Source organism: Rattus norvegicus, chromosome 6 (genome assembly GCF_021556685.1).
Source record: "Rattus norvegicus strain SHRSP/BbbUtx chromosome 6, alternate assembly SHRSP_T2T, whole genome shotgun sequence".
NCBI lineage: Eukaryota > Metazoa > Chordata > Mammalia > Rodentia > Muridae > Rattus > Rattus norvegicus.
The window spans coordinates 89252672-89273357 of record NC_141539.1 but is presented as its reverse complement, the minus strand read 5'-3'; the positions used below and the strand labels follow the sequence as shown (position 1 = coordinate 89273357).

The 20686-nt window shown below is 40.5% G+C and overlaps 1 protein-coding gene and 1 long non-coding RNA gene across 3 annotated transcripts in view; one reads left to right on the top strand and one right to left on the bottom strand.

Moving 5' to 3' along the window:
• Positions 1–9263: 9263 nt before the first annotated feature.
• Dorip1 (dopamine receptor interacting protein 1) lies at positions 9264–17898 on the bottom strand. Of its 2 annotated transcripts, XM_087553207.1 has the most exons (6): positions 17570–17898; positions 15361–15461; positions 14411–14935; positions 12962–13051; positions 11743–11877; positions 9264–11082 (listed from the first exon to the last, which is right to left on the bottom strand). In XM_087553207.1, the coding sequence occupies exons 1-6, from the start codon at positions 17663–17665 to the stop codon at positions 10899–10901; spliced, it is 1131 nt and encodes a 376-aa protein (XP_087409333.1). In that variant the 5' UTR covers positions 17666–17898; the 3' UTR covers positions 9264–10898. The 2 variants fall into 2 exon arrangements, with proteins under 2 accessions (XP_087409333.1, NP_001101495.1); NM_001108025.1 differs by lacking the exon at positions 15361–15461 and having other exon boundaries at positions 10649–11082; positions 17570–17652.
• A 169-nt stretch (positions 17899–18067) lies between these two features.
• Positions 18068–20686, top strand: part of LOC148005273 (uncharacterized) — a 28274-nt gene continuing 25655 nt past the window's right edge. The window contains exon 1 of the long non-coding RNA XR_015622431.1: positions 18068–18108. This is a non-coding gene — a long non-coding RNA (uncharacterized LOC148005273). The remainder of the gene's footprint in view (positions 18109–20686) is intronic.

Sequence of the window (20686 nt, the reverse complement as noted above, 5' to 3'; positions counted from 1 at the left end):
TTTCAGGAAAACACAAATGGACTCAGAGTATTTTATACACAAGATAATCCAGTCTCAGAAAGACAAACAAACTCTTACTCTCCCTTATATGTGGATCTTAGCCTATAATGTATACATATATCTAAAACAAATGTGTGTGTCGGTATGGTATAGAATTTTAAAAAAATAAGAAAGGGTGATTTTTTAAGAGATAAAATGCAAACTAATGAGTTCACGTGTAAAGTATATATGATCTCAAGGTGTTGGGAATTGGTTCTAATGCTTTGATTTATTCCGGAATCTGTGTGTCCAAATGCTGAAGGTCCTTGTCCCCAATTGGTTTCTGATTGATCAATAAAGATGCCAGCAGCCAATGGCTGGGCAAAGGGAGATTTGTGTGGGGCGAGGATGCAAGAAAGAGGAAGGAAGGAGAATCAGATTTAGAGCTGCAGAAGGAAAATCATCCGAAATGAAGATGGAAAGGAAAGCAGCCCTCGAAAGGGCTGCCTAGAATTCTCTTGGGTAGCAAAGACGAGGGGGCCACCCAGAAGGAACAGGGCAGCCAAAATGGATCATAGATTTAGAGTGTGTTGAGTCAGGAGTATCAGAGGCACATCTATGATAGATTGGCGGAGGATTAGAACTGCCCAGCCTTTGACTAGCCAAGGCATTTTAAAGATAAGCTAATGTGTGGGTGTCTTTCATTCGAGGATACAAAGGGTTCCTGGGTGGGTAGTTGGAGGCATGGCACCTTTTGGGAGCACAAAACAGTACAGCTAAAAACTGCCTGATCCACAAGCCCTAACACATTCTCAATGTGAAATCAGCCCTTAAATGGACAGTGTCTACATGTGATTCCATGAGAGGCTGTAACCTTACCGGGAGACCTGAATTTTAAATTTTGTTTATTGTTTGAATAGTCCTACAGGCTGTAGTTCTTTGTAAGTTCTTTGTAATTATCTTATTATTTTTTATTCTTTAAACATGAATTTTAGCTATACAAATAATAGAGTATGAAAATTGTTAAAACTGTGTTTAAGAATACTATAATTTTTGAAAACTCAGAATTCCTGGGAATACTTATTTATTGTCCCAAGAGTTTGAAAACACTAAAACTCCCTCCCCCCAATATTTCATAATTCTATAAGCTGTTAGAACTGAGAAATGAGTTTAACAAAGTTGCAGTATAAAAATACCAAAAAATCAATATTTACATGTGGCAATAACAAATTATCTGAAAAATAAATTGGAAAGCAATTTCATTTGTAGTAACTGTAAAATACGTCTTGGAACAAGTTTAACCAATGACATGAGGCATCTATAATGAAATCATGACTGATGACAGAAATTAAAGAACACTTACTACACATGCACAGAAGTATCATGAGAAGTTCAGGGAAAAATCAAAATGCTACAATGTCAAATACTCAAAGTGATCTTCAGATTCATTGTAATTGCCATCAAAATACCAATGACCTCACAATAGAAGGATTCTAAAACGTATGAAACTTCACACTACTTTCTTACAAATGTTTTACAAAGCAGCATTATACTGGCATTCAAAAACCAATGGAGTTTGGGTGTAGAAAGACCGGCAAACAAATCGACAGTTTATAGCCAAATTATTTGTAGACAACGGTGGTAAAACATACATTGAAGAAAGGAAAATCTTAAATAGTCGCTGGGGCAATGTAGCGACAGCTAGCAGACTAAAAGTAGGCCACAATGTCTCAGCACTTATCAAAAGAAATGGCATGGGGAGGTAGATCTGCCAGGAAAGTACTTGCTTTGCAAATATGAAACTGTTCACCTGAACCCATGTTTTTAAAAAGAAGGGTGTGATGGTGCCTGTGTATAATCCTGCCTCCGATAAAATTGAAAAAAATATGGATAGCACCTAAGGAATGACATATGAGGTTGTGCTTTGATTTCCACATGATATGCACATGGGTGCACGGACAAATACACACAATATACACACACAAGCTCAGAGTGGATCAGAGGCTTAAATGTAAAACCTGAAGCTATGAAATAGGTTATATGAAATAACTATAACAAAACACTGGTGAAGTGTTTCAGAATGTTATAATGGCAACTATAATTTTAATCTCCGAAAGCCCAGAAAATGAAAACCAAAGAAAACACGTGACAGTATATCAGACAATAAATTGAGGAAAAGTGTACCAAAATGGAGAAGATATCTGCAAACTATACATCTGATAAGGATAAAAGGCAAAAATATATACAAAACTCAATAAAAAACCCAAGTAATAGACCTAAAGAAACATTTCTCAGAATCATATAAATCAATGGAATTATGGAAAAAATACTCAGCATCACTAACCATCATGGAAATGTAAATTAAATTTAAAAATTACTTCCAGTTAGAATCATGGTGATAAAATTTCTGTTGGTAAAAACGAAAAAATATTTACACATAGTTTGTGGATGTGTAAATTAACTATAATGGACAAAAGTATAGACACCTAGTGGCCTAACAATGAGGCTAATGCATTGGAAGCTTCTTTGACAGTTGATAAAAGATTGAAAAGAGATGGGGTCGTGAAAGCCAGTCTTTTGGATTGAATGAATCTTCATGGAGTCATTATCTGATGGCATTATTGGGAGGCAAAACCTAGAATTGTAGGAAACAGGTTACTGAGAATGTCCCTCGGAAAGATACGTCTTGTTCCTGAGCCTTCTTTCTGCTTCTTGGCCACCATAATGGGAACACCCTTTGCTACTTGTCCCCTCTGCCATGATATTCATTTTTTTCTCAAGTCCAAAGCAATGGACCCATCTGACCTTACACTGGAACCTCTGAAGCTGTAACTGAAGAATATCCTTTCTCTTTTACATTATTTCTTTCTGTTTTTTCAATCAACAAAAGATGATGATGATGATGATGATGATGACAATGACGACGACGACGACGATGATGATGATGATGATTATATTAAAGGAAATACCAGACAGAAGAGATGGCTCCGTTGTTCTGAAGGAAACAGGTTTAGTTCACAGCACCCACATAGGCAGCTCATAACTGTTTCTTCAGTTCTTAAGGACTTGATGCCTATGACCTCTGACCTCCTAGGGAATCTGCACTTGTGTGAACACACATAGATACACACATGATTCAAAATAAAAATAAATCTTCAAAAAATGGAACTCCTGTGTGTTCCAACTATCATTCTTCTAGATATGTGATCAAAGGAAATGAATTCGGTATTCTGAGATGATGTGAGCCTTCCTATGTTTATTACAGCCTTTTCAAGGCACCCATGAAATGACACAAGGAAAGTACTCATCAGCTCATGAAATAGCATTACTGTTCTACCATTGAAAGACAAAACCCAGTGATTTAAAACAGTGTGAAGTGATTTGACTGTCAGTATGTCAACAGGAATAAACCAGGTACAGAACCATGTAAGAGCTCATATGTGGAATCTGAAAACGTTGACCTCACAGAAGAATATTGTGGAGTCTAAGGAAAAGGGAAGGGCATGATGATATCAGTTGATGGTAGGAAGTCATCCTTAGCTGATAGAAATGCTTCCTGGTGCTCTGTTGTGCAGCGTGGTGACTATAGATAATGAAATATACTATCTAAGAAAAGCTAAAAGAATCCCAGGACTTGGGGTGGCATAGACAGGATGGCTACAAGCTTCAGGCCAGTCTGGGCTACATATTTAGATTCTGTCTCCAAAGGAGCAAACAAACTCAGAAGTTTATTGTGTCCTTAAGGTGAAAAGGGTTATGTAGAGTAATTAATTCCATTTCCACTGCCCGCCTTTTACCTTATATATTTCACGGTAACCAAATTATTGCTCTGTAGCATTTTGAGTTACTTGCTTTGTAGAATCAAATCTCAGAGAATGGATACTGAAGCAAGGACAGGATCAGTAAACCATCTACAACTTCAGCAGTAGCCACAAGAGCTGGTACAGCCTCACAGACCTCAGAGAGCCGAGAAACCTCCCAGTTAAGCTTGGCATCGCTCAAAGTGGGATGGCCAGGTGTATGTGCTTCAAGAGCTGATGCCTTCCTTGTCTTCCTAATAGATTTCCTAAAATGAATGAATTGGTGGAAAATCGAAATAGAACCAAGCCTGTACACCCAATGGAACCAAGACTTTACCTCTAAATTTCAATTTATAGAAAATTTGACCGAGACAATGATAAATAATGCAAAAACCCACTCGGCCTTATCCAAGAACTGGGGCAACCTACAGCACAATTGCCTGTTTATTTAACAAGGATAATGCATGAAAAGGAAGAGGAGGAGAAATATTTATAAAGAAAGAAATTTAAGAAATTTAACAAATGCAACTATTAATCCTGTTTAGGTTCTGACCCAAAGCAACTAATTTTCTCTAAAAATTAGAGGATTAATGTCAGTAGAACACAAAATGTTACAAAAAAAGCAATTGATTTTTTTACATTGTGATATTATTTGGCCAATACGAAAAAACGTGTAGGAGTCTTTATTAAGTAGGGATAGAGTCTCTTTTACTTATGTGTAATAGCACATGCTCTCTGGGATTCCCCCACCCCCAAAGTGTGGTGAGTAAAAGATTGGCCCTGCAGAAGAGAGGGAGGAAGGATTGTAGGAGCCAGAGAGCCAAGGACACCCCAAGATCACGGTCCACAGAATCAACTAGCCAGGGCTTACAGAGACTGAACTGACAATCAGGGAGCCTGTATGGGTCTGACCCAAGTCCTGTGTGAATATGTTATCATTGTGTAGCTTGGTGTTCCTGTGGGATTCCTAACAGTAGGAGTGAGACAGGAGCTGTCTCTGACTCTGTGACCGGCTTTCGGAACTCTTTTCCTTCTACTGGGTTGCCTGGACCCGCCTTGATAATAAGGTATAACTTATGACATGTTACAATAAGGCCTGGGAGGTCTGCTCTTTTCTGAAGGGAGGGACAGTGAAAGGGAGGGACTGGGACAAGGAATTAGAGATGGGGGGGACTTTCATCAGAATATAATATAAAGAGAATTTTTTTTAAGGGAGTGCTGAAAAGAAACCGCCAAAATAGGTGCTCAATTGGGAGATGGAATTTTATTGTGGATAAGAAAGAGAACATCTGCAGGCATCTGGCAAAGTTCAAAGCAGAGAAACAAACAAACAAACAAACAACAGCAGCAACGACAAAAAAAAAAAAAAAAAAAAAAAAGACTGGCCATGGCCAGGCTGGGGAAGCAGAGAGGAAGAAGAGTCGAGAGCAGGGATAGCAAGAGACAAAATGGCAGAGAAGAGAATAGCGAACAGCAGGTCATAAGGAAGAGAAGGAGCTGGGGGCGAGGGAGCTGGTCTTTATCCTAACTGCCAGCAATCCTTTTCTAGTCATCCTGCCCAGCCAAGACTGTCATTTCTGGACACAGGCACTGCCTATAGAAGTTTGGGTATTGGTGTTTCATTAGGAATGGATACTACCCAAATATGGACTATAACAGCTGAAGCTGTGTGAGAGGAACGTGAGAGTTACATCTCAGTTAAAAGCCAGTAAAAAGTCTATTGACTCAATTGAACTGATGTAGTGAAGTTTCATCACAGCACATGGTTTTATTCCCGGACTTCCATTCTAGTTGGCATTTCAGTATTTCACACTCCTGTAATCCACCCAGCACATTATCTTTCACACTCAAACAAAACACCCTGACTCTTTTTAAAAATTATTTTATTTTCATTCCAAATATTGCTTGCTCCCCTTTCTGACCCCCACCCCATCCCGGAATTCTTTCACACACACACACCCCTGCCCTACCTCTGAGAGGGTGCTTTCCTACCAGCCTGCCTACTCCCCTCCTCCTCCAGCATCCCTCTTCCCTGGGATATCAAGTTTTCAGAGGATTAAACTCATCCTCTCCCACTGAGGCCAGACAGGGCAGTCAAGTCCTCTGCTACATTTGTGCCCTGGGGGACCACAGCATCCCATGTACGCTCCTTGGTTGGTGGCTTAGTCTCTGGGAACTCTGAGGAGTCTGGGTTAGTTAACATTGCTGTTCTTTCAATGGCGTTGCAATCCCCCTCAGCTCCTTCAATCCTTCCTCTACCTTTTTCATAGGGGTCCCAGACTATGGTTGGCTGTAAGTGTCTGCATCTGTCTCAGTCAGCTTCTGGTAGATCCTCTCAGAGGACAGCCATGCTAGACTCCTGTCTGCAAGCACAACATGGCATCATTAATAGTGTCAGAGTTTGGTACATCCCCGTATGGGATGGATCCCATGTTAGGCCGGTCACTTGATGGCCTTTCCTTCAGTCTTTGCTCCTTTTTTGTCCTTGCATTTCCTTTAGACAGGAACAATTCTGGGTCAAAAATTTTGAAGATGGGTGGGTGACCCCTTGCCTTAAATGAGGCCATGTCTATCGACTGGAGGCGGTCTCTTTATGTTCCATTTTCCCACTGTGGGGCATTTTGGCTAATTTCATCCCCATTGAGTCCTAAGAACCACACATCCCAGACCGCTGAGACTTTCTAGAGATTCTACCTGCTTCCCACCTCCCACTGCTGCACATTTCAATTCCTTTTCCTGGCCCTCTGGGCTTCTCTCCTCTCTCCTCCCCATACCTGATCCTTTCCCCCTTTTCTCCTCCCCGCTTTTCACCCAGGTCCCTCCCTCCCTCCCTCTGCCTCCCATGATAATTTTGTTCCTCCTTGTAAATGGGTTTGAAGAATCAACATTTGGGCCTTCCTTCTTGTTAAGCTTCCTACAGTCTGTGAGCTGTATCATGGGTATTCTGAACTTTTTAGCTAATATCCATTTATCAGTGAGTTCATACCATGCATGGCCTTTTGGGTCTGGGTTACCTCACTCAGGATGATAAATTCCAGTTCCATCCATTTGCCTACACGATGTCCTCATTTTTAATAGCTGAATAGTATCCCATTGTGTAAATTAACCACATTTTCCGTATTCATTCTTCCACTGTGGAACATTCAGGTTGTTTCCAGCTTCTGGCTCTTACAAATAAGGCTGCTGTGAACATAGTGGAGCACATGTTCTTGTGGTGTGGTGGAGCATCTTTTGGGTACATGCCCAGGAGTGGTATAGTTGGGTCTTCAGGTAGAACTATTTCCAATTTTCTGAGGATCCGTCAGACTGATTTCCAGAGTGGTTGTACCAGTTTGCAGTCCCACCAACAATGGAGGAGTGTTCCTCTTTCTGCACATCCTCACCAGCTTGTACTGTCAATTGAGTTTTTGATCTTAGCCATTCTGACTAGTGTCAGGTGGAATCTCAAGGTCACTTTGATTTGCATTTCCTTGATGATTAAGGATGTTGACATTTAATGTTCTCAGCTATTGGCGATTGCTCCGTTGAGAAGTCTCTGTGTGCCCGAGTCTTAATTACTCCCAATGTGAGACCCATCTACCATTTTTACAAAAGAACCCGAGCTACTTTCTGAGGGAGCAAGTGGAACAGAGAATCGACCTCTATCTTTCCATTTGCACAAAGGACTGCAGGACATGGTTCATATTGCTCTTTTATATCTTCCTTCATGACTTGAAATGAGGCTGATTTTACAATGGTTTCTGCGTAATATGAAAAGTTCTTTCTGCATACCTTTACTTTAAAAAGCAGAATTTAAGAAGTAACCACTTAACCAAGAAATCACAACATTTTAGTATGTGCTCGCTTTCAAATACAAGGTATGTATCTTATTTTATGTATAATTCAAATAATTCAGGCTGTATTAGTTCCAACTTGCGACTGTAAATTGCTCTCACCAAGAATGCAGCTGAGAGTCTGGAGAGGAGGCCGTAAAGACAAGTCACCTGACATTCTGGTTTAGGGCAGCCTAGGGCCTCTGACATGCCAGATCACAGTCTAGTCACTGAACTGCATGTCTAGGTCCAACTGAGTTCGCTAAGAGGACTAACTTTCACCATGCTTTTAAGAGTTCTCAGCCTGGCTGACAGCAAAGTGTCAGCTTCTAGTAGACCACTTCAAGGCCCTAGATCCCTTGCTCTGGGTTCTCCAGTTCTACACAGCTGAACATGTAGTCATTTAGTGTCGCGCCCACCTCGTCCGGCAAGGAAGACGCAACACGGTTGGATTCTTCTCAACAGCCTTTACTGCAGGACACCTTCTTTGTTGATACAGGGAGGCGGCGGCAGCCAGCCCTAAGTGTTACAGCTCCAAGTGTTACAGCTTTAAGTGTTACCGCCGAGCGGCTGCCGCTCAGCTTATATACACAACAGTATGCTAATCTTCTTTCAGGGATTGGTGGGGCACGAGTCACCCCACTGCCATCCTAGCTACTTGTCCTCCAGAGATTGGCGCGGCATGAACTCCCATTTAGCATAGTACCGCCCCAGCCAGACTGACGGCAGGTGCAAAACCCCACACATGCTCAGTACTGTTGTTAGGAGGGCGCCAGATTCACCTCATTATCATATAGCTGCTGCGCCGCTCCCTACAATTTAGAAAGGCTTTTACCATGTAAAATAATCATCACGGCACTTAGAAATGATAAACTTTCCTTTTCATGTATTTTATAGATTGCCTTATACACTTAAAATGAAAAATTCCAAGTTAAAAAATAAAGCTACAGCCAAGTGTATAAGCAGGTTTCTACCTTTTCTGTACTGCACACAAACATACACAAACACACATGCAAATATACATACATACAAGCGCACACACACACACACACATACACACACACTGCACACAATTTAACTTGCATGCACAAACACAAGCTAACACATACACACACAATCTTACTTTTCTATACCTGCACACAAGCTAATACGTACACACACACATGCATACAAACCACTTTGAAAAAAATAAGTATAAGATTGGCATAAGTTGAGGGTAAAACCACTCACATTAATCCACACCCAAGCATAGCCAACTCTATAAAATTACTTCCTTGACACATAAAATATGGTAGTAGTTTGTGATACTTTGATTAAGGAGATATTATTCCCTTTCTTCTGACCCCCTTTCTTCAGGTTGATTTTCAAAGGGTGTTTTGCTTTATAAAGAAAATGCCCCTCCACCACCACCACCACCACCACCTTCTATACATATGCTATTTTATATTCGACTTTACCTACAGTTTGTCAGGTTGGGGGGAATTTCTTTTCTAGAAGCCAGCGAGCAAGGTAACAACAGATGACCTGTTCTTCAGCCCCAACTTCTCAGAGTCCAGAAGTCATAATTAAACCCCACCACACATAGGGATGAGCCACAACTGGCTTTGTTTAGCAATATGACTATCTAAATAATGTTTTAAATTGTAAAACAGAATCTGGGAGATTGCCTATATACAAGAGGTAGAAATGTTTTATTAGCATGTTCAAGGTAGTCAAAATTTTAACATCTTAACCCTCACAACAACCCTGTGAGGTAGGTAAGTCGGTTTACAATAAACTAATATCCCAAATAAAGTGCAACTCCCTGAAGAATCTGTATTAAGAGTAACTAGTCAATAATATAGCCATACCATTTTGTATGTAGACACTAATATTTGAGTTCTATAGAGTTTGATTCATGCAAAACGCTGTTATTAGAAAAGCTTGCTGTAAATCAAATCCCATTTACTATATTTGGGGGACTATTTAAATAAACCCCGGGGGATTTACAAAAATACTACCATTCTTATCTTCTATTAAAAATAATTTTCCTAATATTTACTGAAAGTGAGATAATGTCAGCAAGTTTACATCCTCAGCTGCTGTCCTTATAGCAAGTTGTCTGAACAGGGCACCACAGCACGGGAAGATCAGAACGAACCCTTAGCAGTCTGGTATTCGGCAGTGAAGTCTGCTGTCTTCAAATATACTGCACCCAATCTCAACCCCACACATAATGTTATCTTACTGTAAACACTAAAATTAATGATAGTTAATCAAGTATTCTCCCTAAAAATATTTTCCCTTTAAATGGCAAAAAGATGAGTGACATTATGTTATTTACAACAAAACATGAAATTCAAATGTTTTGACTTTGCACCTGTGGCATTACAAACCCAAGCCTCCTGGTGTCAGTAAGCAGTTTCAAGGGAACCAGATGTTAGTAATTTTTTTAAAAAATATTTTTCCTCTGTGCCACTAAAACACTGAACTAGTAGTATCAGTAGATACCCTATTTCCCCCCCTAAACATGTAATACCTTTTTATTGTTAGTCCCACACTAACATCCAGTGGCCTAATGTTTGATAGTTGCCTTGCTTGTAAAATAACTTAATGGAGAATTTTCATTAATTTAATGAGATATTTACAACTGTTATAATTTATTTGTAATGCTTACATAACTAAAGTTTGAAGCTTAGCTAATGCCTGAAATGTGCTGGTGGGTTTACACTTTGGCAAACAGTTACGGTAACTTGCTACTACAAAGAAATGGTTTAATCTACAACAACAACAAAAGCATATATTTTTAAAAATTGCCCCAAGGAAATTAGCAAGGGGTAAAACAAACTAAGCAATTGGTAAACTAAGCCATCCATTCAAATCCTACTAGATCCAATGCAGTGCACTTTGAAGGTAAGGCAAAGAAAGTCAGATAACCAAAATAGTGACTTTACCCTAGGTTTCACTCCTGTATCTAAAAAGGGAAATTTAGAATTCAAATGACAAAGTATTTTCTTGGACTTAAGGATAGAAGTGTAAAAAACTGTTGAGGTATATATAAATAAAAAGTACAAAGGCCACGAGATACATTTTATTTGAACTTAACATATGCTTGTATAAAAATAACCCAGAAAATACTTTAAAAATACATTTTTGCATAGATCGTCCATATAAAACATTTACCTGGGGCAAAACAATGAAAAATCCATCTCTGAAACTAGTATAGTTGAACTGTCTCCTTGGATACCAAGTATATACAGAACAAGAGCCCTTCCTCTGGGGAGCACGGGCAGGCGGGAGAACAATTTAATTCAGCATCAGTCTATATTTATTTCTCTGTTGCTCGAATATAAACCAATGATGACAAGAGGAGAAACTCTGGGGGTTTATTTAACAAAATTAAATTCACATTTCTGAGGCCATCATAGTGCATCCAATGTCCGTCGATCTGGAAAGCTGCAGAGTAATGGTGTTCCTCTTTGTTAAATAAAGTGGCACCTTCCAGCAAATATCTGCAAATATACGACAGCATAGAACAGAATGATTAGATTTCATTTTTATGATAAAGCCTTTTTTTTTCTTTTTTTTTCCGGAGTTGGGGACCGAACCCAGGGCCTTGTGCTTGCTAGGCAAGCGCTCTACCACTGAGCTAAATCCCCAACCCCAATAAAGTCTTTTTTTTAAAAAAAAATATTTATTTTTACAATATATACCACCATTTAACTGATATGTATGCTAGTAAATAGGTCCTGTTAAAGGCTGGATTAGGGTTTGAACACAGTCCTGTTCTACAATCAAGTCACTGATCATTTCACCTGTGCTATCACACCTCTTCATAGTGGACTCTGATCCCAGGCAGAATCCAGAAATCTAAAAGGCCTTCAGGGTTTTTTTTTTTGTTTTTTTGTTTTTTTGTTTTTTTGTTTGTTTGTTTGTTTGTTTCGTAGGGTTTCACTGTGTAGCTCTGTCTGGTCCAGAACTCTCTAGTACAATGGGTTGGCCTTACACTCACAAGAATCCTCCTGTCTCTGAGTCCAGAGTGCTGGGGTTCAAGGTCTATGCCACCATGTTCAGGTAACAGTATCTTAATGGCTAGTAAAAATCATGGTGAACTAGTTTTTTTCTCTAGTTTTGTAAATCAAGCAAATAAACAAAAACTATCTACTACCTACTTGTGATCAGATAAATCCAAATAATAGGGTACGTATGCCAGATCTTCAGATTTCCAATGCTGCATATTTAACACAACAAAAGGGGGTGCCCCGTGGCAGAAAACTCGTTGGGAAAATTCTCTTAAGCCACCACACCTAAAATGAAAATTGGGCATGAACATTATTACACATGGGACAAACTGCTTCTCAACACTTCTGGATATAATTTCTAGTAAGCAGAGGTATACTATTATAATGGGTAATGGAATGACTGTTTTATTACCTTATTTTCCTAGTTCTGGTTTACAGGGTTCTCTATACTGCAAGTGATACTTTAATAATTCCTGGAAAAGTTGATTGTTTATATTTATATTGTTATAAAAGCATGAATCTGTTGAACCATCAAATAGCTTCCATTTATGCATACAGTTTTCTCCAAGGTGGATCCAATAATGACTGAGGGAAAATGCCTCCTCTTTAGGATCTTTATTAACATGAACTGAATTCTTCCCCCCACCTCTAAGTATTAAGCATATAGATCAAATGCAACTTTACAGTAAAATCTCGATTAACCGGAATGCTCAGAGCACAGTCCTCTGATTGAAAAACATTATTAACTATACCAAGTTAACCAGAGTCATTTACTTCACTATGTGTTGCTGAACTATTTAGGCTCTTTTTTTTTTCTAAAGAGTCTTTAACATATGTATCTTTTATCTTTCCTTCTTTTATGATCAAGATCTTCTATGGTTTTATAAAACCATTCTTCAAAATATTAACTCCTAATGCACAAAATAATGTGAACTTAGAAATTTCTAAAAGATTGGAATGAATGTTTATGCCCCTCTTGATTTCTTTTTAACTGTGTTAAGTTTTTTACCTTTATCCTAAATGAGGAATGCAGAAAAAAGTCCATTTAATTGAGGGTCCTGATTAGCTGGGTTCCGGTTAACCGAGGTTTTATTGTACCTACTCAGCAATGAGGAAAAAGAGAAAAGGTATTTGCTTGTATTCTTCACCTGGCAATAGTAACATACTTTATATATTTTATATCTAATAACAAAACACAACATATGATGACAAACTAAACTATACCAGGAGCACTGAAAACTGTCAGGCTACCTAAATATTTAAGCATTGCTATTTCAGATTTGTAATAGCTTCAAAGAGCTTATCAGCCTAGATTCCTTCATTAACGCAACAGAAATACTTTTATTTCAAATGTATATCATGCACTCACCCACGCTCTTCACAAAGTTCAATCTTGGAACAGAATAACTCATCCACAGCCAGTCGTATCAAGTTTCCATGAGGAATTTCTTGGGGAGGACTATAATAATAGCAAAATGCAAGTAAGGATGGCTTTTAACAGTTCACTACAGTCCACTGTAGAGGTCAATGCAGTAGGAGCAGAACTAGCATACAACCTCTGCTGTCTTCGGGATTTTTGGCTGTTTGATTTAAGATAGGATCTCACTCCTATAGCCCAAGACAGCCTCAAAGTCACAGTTATCCTTCTGCCTCAACTCTCTGCATGTTGGCATTATAGCCATGCAAGGGCATACCTGACCAACCTTGTTTTAGGCAAATACTATAGAAGCGGCTCAACTAAATAAATACTGCATGGATAAAGCCTATGTCCTCATGTATGCTGTTGCTGCTACTGTGGGTTTAAAGGGGAAAGTGCCTCAGCAGATGAGGAGAGTTGGACGGAGAATCCAGACAGCAGCTGATGAGTAGACTAACCACTCCTCTAGCAACGGGGACTTGTGCTAGTTGCCTTATCTGTTAGAAATGCTTGCTCTACAAACTTCAGAGCCTGCTTTAAATAAAAGACTAGGAAAAAAATGACCTTAAAAAAGTTCTAGAGTAAGATGAAAAGTCTTTTAAGTGGGAGAAATACAAAACAGTATTAGCACAGAATTATACTTATAAAAATTTATAGATTGACAAGATGCTAAAAGATTATGAAACGCTTCAGTCTATTACGACAGAGAAACATTTCCTGATAGGACTTCAAATTGACACCATCTTATCAGCAATACAGAAAAACAGATGGCACGTGTGTATGAACAAGGTACATTTCGAGTCTATTAAGCTGTTTATTTTCCTGACTAGAGCCAAATTCACCTCTGACAACGTCTGGATTTGTTTGTCTTCCCCCAGTATCAACCCTCTTCCCTAGCAGGACCCCAAGACTTTAAGGTCTGCCATCAACATTCCAGCAGGTCTTCTCAGTTTGGATTCTCTCCCATCTTCTACTATCCTAGAAGTCTGTTCTCTCTCTGAAAGTCAAAGTCACTCAGCTGCCTCCACTCAGTGTTAACTGTTCTCAGAGACAGCCTTTCCAGATATGAGAAGCCAAACTTGGAGTTTCTGTCTATAAATATGCCCCGGGCCTTGCCACAAAACAGTACTTTTAAAGTTTTCTTATTCATGTAGAAGTATTCTTCCTGACAGGACCATTTAAAAGATAAAACACTCAAAACATTAAAGTGCCCTTTGAGAGGGTAAATCTTTGCCATAAAGAACCTAGTAAGCTAGGACCAAGAACGATTCACTTTGCATATTGAATAATTTATTTCTTTGCTACTAAGAAATTACTGGGTAGTTTTGTATGTAGATGCATTATAGTTAGGCAAAGCCCCTTTAAAAGTAAATGTGACAGAACAGAGTTGAGACAACTTACTTTATACTAATTGTGCGCTGCTGATCTTCCTGCACTCGGGTAGGGCAGCGCCAGTTAGAACAGTAACTCTCTTGAATGGTAGACATAAGATTTTCAAGATTTTTGGTAAAATTATCATGCTCGTTCCCAAACAAATCAATTACTAAGGAAGCTTTATGAACTTCAGATTTGTATTGCTGTTTTTCCATCTTGTCCCAAATCCAAAGCAGCTTCACAGTTGTAAAACTGTAGGTGTCCATTAAATAAAGAAAACAGTCGACAAACTCCCTGCCAAAATGCAGAGAGAGTTCCCTGGGGAAGTTGTCGTTCTCATTAAGAATGACATACAGTAACATCAAGAATCCATCTATGGTGCAGGTATTTTTCAGTCTGATCTCAACATAGAGGGGTGTACAGGATACTGCTTTGCGGCCAGCTTTGATAGTAAAAACTCCTCCCCAAGGAAGAACAGGCCTCCAAAATGATCGATCTTGGTTATAGTTATTTTTAATTGATGCTTTGATCTCTTCAAACAGTGTCTTCATCCTGAATTTTGAAAGTGAAAAAGAAAACATATAGAAATGAGATTCTTTAAAATAAAAATGACTTCACTTACAGTCAAATTACATTATTAGAAGGCTTCCCAATATGAAAACAACAGCAATTTAATGCATTTGAGGGTGTGGGGCAATATGCATTGATCCCAGGAACCTACAGAAGGGTGGAAAGAAAGAATTGACTCCACAAAGTTCCCCTCTGATCTCCACATCCATGCTGTATTATGTACGGCCATGGACAGATGAATATACACACACAAAACAAAAAAATTTAAAGAAGTAAGCTTTGATACTTAGGCTTTTTACTAGTTTTAATAGATACGGGGGGCAGAGAGATGGGTAAGTAGTTAAGAGCACTTGCTGTTTTTGCAAGACGACTTAGGTTCGGTTCTTAGCACCCACGTGGAGGCTTACCACTGCCTGTAACTCCAGTTCCAGGAATCCAGTGCCCTCTTCTTGCCTCTGGGAGCACAAGGCATATACACTGTGCACATGCCCATACACAGGTAAAATACCTGAATACACAAAATTAAACGAATGTTTAAAAAAAGCCAAATCTCTTTTTAAGATTTAGAATAATCATCAGATGGACCTTTGTATTAATTATATTTATAATTATTATGTGATATAGGAAAACCTTATAATAAATGAAAATAAAGTTACTAGAAGGTATAAACTTATGAAAATGTGAGAGAAACACTACTTTTTAAAGTTAACATGTGCTAATAAAGACTAAAATTACAGAGTATATTTTTTATTCTAATGTAGACTCTTTCTACCTCCCCAATTAAAAGCTGTGCTCCCGTTCCTTGTTTATACAGGCAGTTCCACTTAAGAAATTGAAATGGCACGCTCAAATGTTTTCAAGTACAGAAGAGCATCTCGTGGTTTTTATATTAATGATACTGCAAAGTGTTATCTATACTATAAAACGAGTACAAAATGATCTGTTGCTGTAGATGAAGGATAATCTGGCATTTAGACAACAAGAGGAGTAACAGCACTTCAAACAGTAGCACAGTTGGCATTGCTATTCCCTTGGGGATATTTATTTGCAGCCTAGAATTGTGCTGATCTGCATTTTAACTAGAGAGGCCACGTTATGAAACTCCCAGAACTTACTATCCCGATTCTTCCCTCTGCCTGTTCTAGGAATAAAATGGAGTGTCCTTCCCCTTTAAACTGCCTCCTCTCCTTCTCCTAACCTTGAGGACAGCCAAACACTGTCTTTAGAGTCACTGACACTATTTTAATAAGGGTGTTTGCATCCTATGTATGTTACATAAGCAATTAAAGAAAAAACAGTCCCTGTTGAGATTGTTTTGTAAAAATAGCCTGGCTTTATTTGGGAAAAAAAACTATATATAACAACATTGCTTTCTAGTGTTACTTCCAGAGGTGTTTAAGGGCATTTATCTGAGTGACAAAAACCAGAGAAAGAAATGGCTTAAGTCAGTCTCTCACTTGGACCACCTTTTCTTTTCAAATATCACATATTCCTAAAGCTAACACAAACCCAACTCTAAACCTGAGTTTTACGTCCAAAATTAAGTTCAAAACTATTCTGTGGTAGCAAATTCCGTTGTACATTAAACACATGTTCACTGCTTCCTACTTGAGACAAGATACTGCATTCTAAATTATGTAGTACTATATTTGGTTAGAATCCCGGGTGTTTAGAGACTGTTAACATTGGCTCTCATCAATCACTTTGAAATAGCAGTGTGACAAATCTGGAAACATGAGGAAACAAGTTTCTTAAGATAAACTGATCAGTTTCATTTAGAGTTAAAAAAAAAACCTAAGACATTCAAGTATTTTTTTAAAATGATAAAAACTTTTTGCGATCTGAATTTTATCTCTTGAATTTTAAAGAATTTCTGTAGCAAGGTTTAGATGCTTGACTTTGGATTCCTAAATATTATACTGGGAAAGGAAGCCTAAATCCTTAGCGTTTCTGTTGAAACTAAAATTGCAGATTATATTTTTTATTCTAATGTAGATCTCTTTCTACCTCTTGGATGTGGTCAAATGAATGGTAACCAGAGCTCTGAAAAGCAATGATTATAATCTGCACCATTTAGACCGCATGATATATAAGGCACAAACCTAACTTTAGAGGCAAGGCTGGAAGCTCTTGGGAACACTTAAAATTCTAGCAAAAAGTTGGTCAGTTGTTCAAATGTAAATTGCAGTAATACTTAAACAAATAAAACTAAAGAAGGAAAGAAAAGGGAGAGATGGAGCAAAGAGCTTTAATGAAATAGCTCAAACAGCTCGGAGTTTTTGGTACGTAGTCACTGATGGATGAACTGGGCTGGTTCTTACCTGCCTCCATCCCAGCGCCTTCAGGTGGACTGAGCCTGGGAAACTCCCCAACCTCAGTTTCTCCGCTAACAGGACCCCCTTTTCCCGAGCTGTCATACCCAGGGGGGTCACACTGCATTCCCCAGAGGACTGGACCACCTGTCGCGGGAACCGAACACCGCACTACCGAGGGGCGCGGGACTTGCTGTCCGGGGGTGGGGGTGGGAGTGGGGGTAGTCCATGCCCGCGCGGCCACGCCCACCCTCCCGCCGTGGCAGCCAGGCCTCCGGGCCGCAGGCGGGTCCTCTGCGCCTACCTCCCGCGGGACCGAAGACCGCCGGTGCCGCCGCACCCGTCGCCGCCGCCGCTCGCTCATGGAGAGCCCGGGCCGCCGCCGCCGCGGCCGCCGCATCTACCAGCTCCTCCGGCTGCCTTGGCCGGCCCCGGCAAGCGTGCGGGGCTCCGGCACGGCCTCCATCGCGCCCGCCGCGGCGGGAGCCACCGCAGCCGCAGCGCCCAGCCCCACCCGAGCGGCCCACGCAGCCGGGACCGCGGGGCGCGGCGCGTCGCTTGTTACGGAGCAGGATTCCGCGGGCCGCCCCCTCCCCCCAGCCCGGCCAGGCCAGCCGCCGGCCGCGAGGCTACGCAGGCGCGAAGGCCCCGCCCAGCGTGCGCGTGTCGGGTGTGTGTACAGTCTTCAGACTTGCCCAATCGGAGACAGGATCAGGTGTAGGAGGGCGGGTCCTGACGAGAGGGGCGGGGTCCCAGCGTGACAAGGTGGGTGGGGTAGCCGGAAATGGGCTGGGTTTTGCCTGAGCCGCAGCTGTCTGGGCTGGAACTGCTTGGCCTTTTGAAGTTAGTACCCATTTTGGACCAGTATTGATTTTAGTTTGATTCTAGGTCTTTGGAATCCTTAATTCAGAAAGAGAAAGCATACATGTATTTTTCTTAGCATCTTATGACTATGGGAGAATAATCATTTGTATATGTATATGTATTTGAAATAAGTATCTATGAAAAAAATTGAATTGCCATCTTAAATACTGTTTAAGATTAGCCATAGCATATTTTGCAGTGGAAGGGAACGCTATTAATACGTAGATAGCTTAAGCACCATTGTAGTGTTCAAAAAGTTAGAGATAAGGTTCTACACAGCAAGTGACAGATGCTCAAGAATTTGTGGCTTTACTCACAATTCATTTCATTAGTAACTTTTTAATTTCCAAAGAATTAAAGCCCTGTGTAGCTCTGTACCTGGAGAATACTCCTCAGAAACACTACCTCTACTCTCAGGCAGAACTGGAGATGATGAGAGTACCATTCAATCTTTGAATAAAGACTGTATAGGGGTCTGGATTCCCTAATCCAGGAGGGCAGATGCGAAGCGCTGATCGCCAGGTCATTAGATGGGCATTTTCACAGGCTGAGCTTAAGGAAGGTGGACGCCTTCTCGTATGGGACCTTCTTGAACGATACAATGTTTATGCAAGGCTGTAGGAGGACTTTATACACAAATCTCTCTAGATGGAGGTATGCAGGCTGGCAAAAAAGCTTGGGTGCAGGTAAGGGTGAGAGGAAACATAGTTCTCTAAGCAGAGAGAGGAAAAAGATATCCAAAGAATTCTAACTACAAGGCATTCTTTTTAATTTTCTGGCTTCTGTAGATTCTTGCTGCGTTTTACAGATGAGAATTACTGATACTATGATAGGTTAGACAAATTATTGTGTTGAAAAGGTTCACAAGATGCTAAACTTACAAACCTTGGTAAAAGAGCACTCCTTTAGAATATTTGTAAATGCCGATCGTGTATTTAATTCACAATCTCTCCAAGATATCAAGTTCACTTTACAGTAAGCAGTTCATTGTTCTCTTGAAAGCAGACGTAGGGGGTCGAGGGTGGAGAAGAGCAGCAGGACGTATCATTAAAGTATGCAGCATTCTTGAGGTGTAACTGGCATGTGGACCATATTTAAAGTGCATCATTTGTTGAGTTTTGACGTGTGTGTATGTGTGTGAACACGTGCTTCACTCTCAAGTATCCTTGTACTCCTTTATAGATTCTTCCTTCCTGTCCCCATACCCAAGCAACCATTGTTGTGTTTTAGTATGTATTCATCTCCATCTTCTCAGGGGTTACATCAGGACAGTCTAGGAGGTGCCCTTTTGTTTGTTCTCTTCCATGCATTGGGTATTCAGCTCTCTGTACAGTAGTTTCCCTTTTATTGCTAAATGGACTTCGCTGTGTGGATGAGCTGCAGTTTCTTTTCTAGTCACCAGTTTCTGGACAATTAGAGTGCAACTAGTCGTAACCACTTTTCAAGAGAGCTCCAATGACGATGTTTTGTGGAAGCAAGTCTGCGCATACACACATTGCCTTTGCTTTTGTGTGAATGACTGAAGTACAAGGACCGGATCATACGGGAGATGCATGTTTAACTTTTTAAAAAAATGCTATATTATCTTCCAAAGTGGGTGTGGGACTGTACATTCCCATCATGAAGGCTCTGCTTGCTCCATATGCTCAGCAGTATTTGATACCTTTAGAATTCTTCCAAGGGGTGGTCGTGACAGTTTTATGAATTGTTACATGTTAAAAATGTAGGCAGGCAACCAACCAGAGCTTCCAGGGACTAAGCCACTACCTAAAGACTATACATGGACTGACCCTGGACTCTGACCTCATAGGTAGCAATGAATATCCTAGTAAGAGCACCAGTGGAAGGGGAAGCCCTGGGTCCTGCCAAGACTGAACCCCCAGTGAACTAGACTGTTGGGGGGAGGGCGGCAATGGGGGGAGGATGGGGAGGGGAACACCAATAGAGAAGGGGAGGGGGAGGGATTAGGGGGATGTTGGCCCGGAAACCGGGAAAGGGAATAACAATCAAAATGTAAATAAGAAATACTCAAGTTAATAAAGGAAAAAAAAAAGGAATAAATACAACCCCCCCCCCCCAAAATGTAGGCAGGTCGGAATCTAGAGGATGGGAGTGACAGAGGAACTAGCTCTCAGTCGTCAGTAAAGTGAGGGAAAAGGACCCATGGTTAAAACTCCCCGCACCTCACATGTGTCCCAGTAAGGACGGACTTTAGGGTTAAGGGGAGATGAAAGGTTAGGATGACAAACTATGGAGCACAGAAGCAGATGGACATGAGGGCTTAGCGTTGGGTACGAATGTCAAGCGAGACAGACAAGAAGAGAGAGACAAGGCTCTAGGCTAGTGTCCCCAGGCTGCCTACCTGTTCACCCCCAATCAGCCTCCCAAAGCCCAGGAAATACAGTATCTATGATAGTATCTATAAGGTGCTATTGATTGTCCTTCCATGTACTCTTGCTTCTGGTTAGGTAACCAACTGTAGCAGGCTAAATTGTAGCTGTAACGTGAAGCTTCACTTAGGAGATCACCCAAGACAGGGCTTCACTGACAGGGAGCC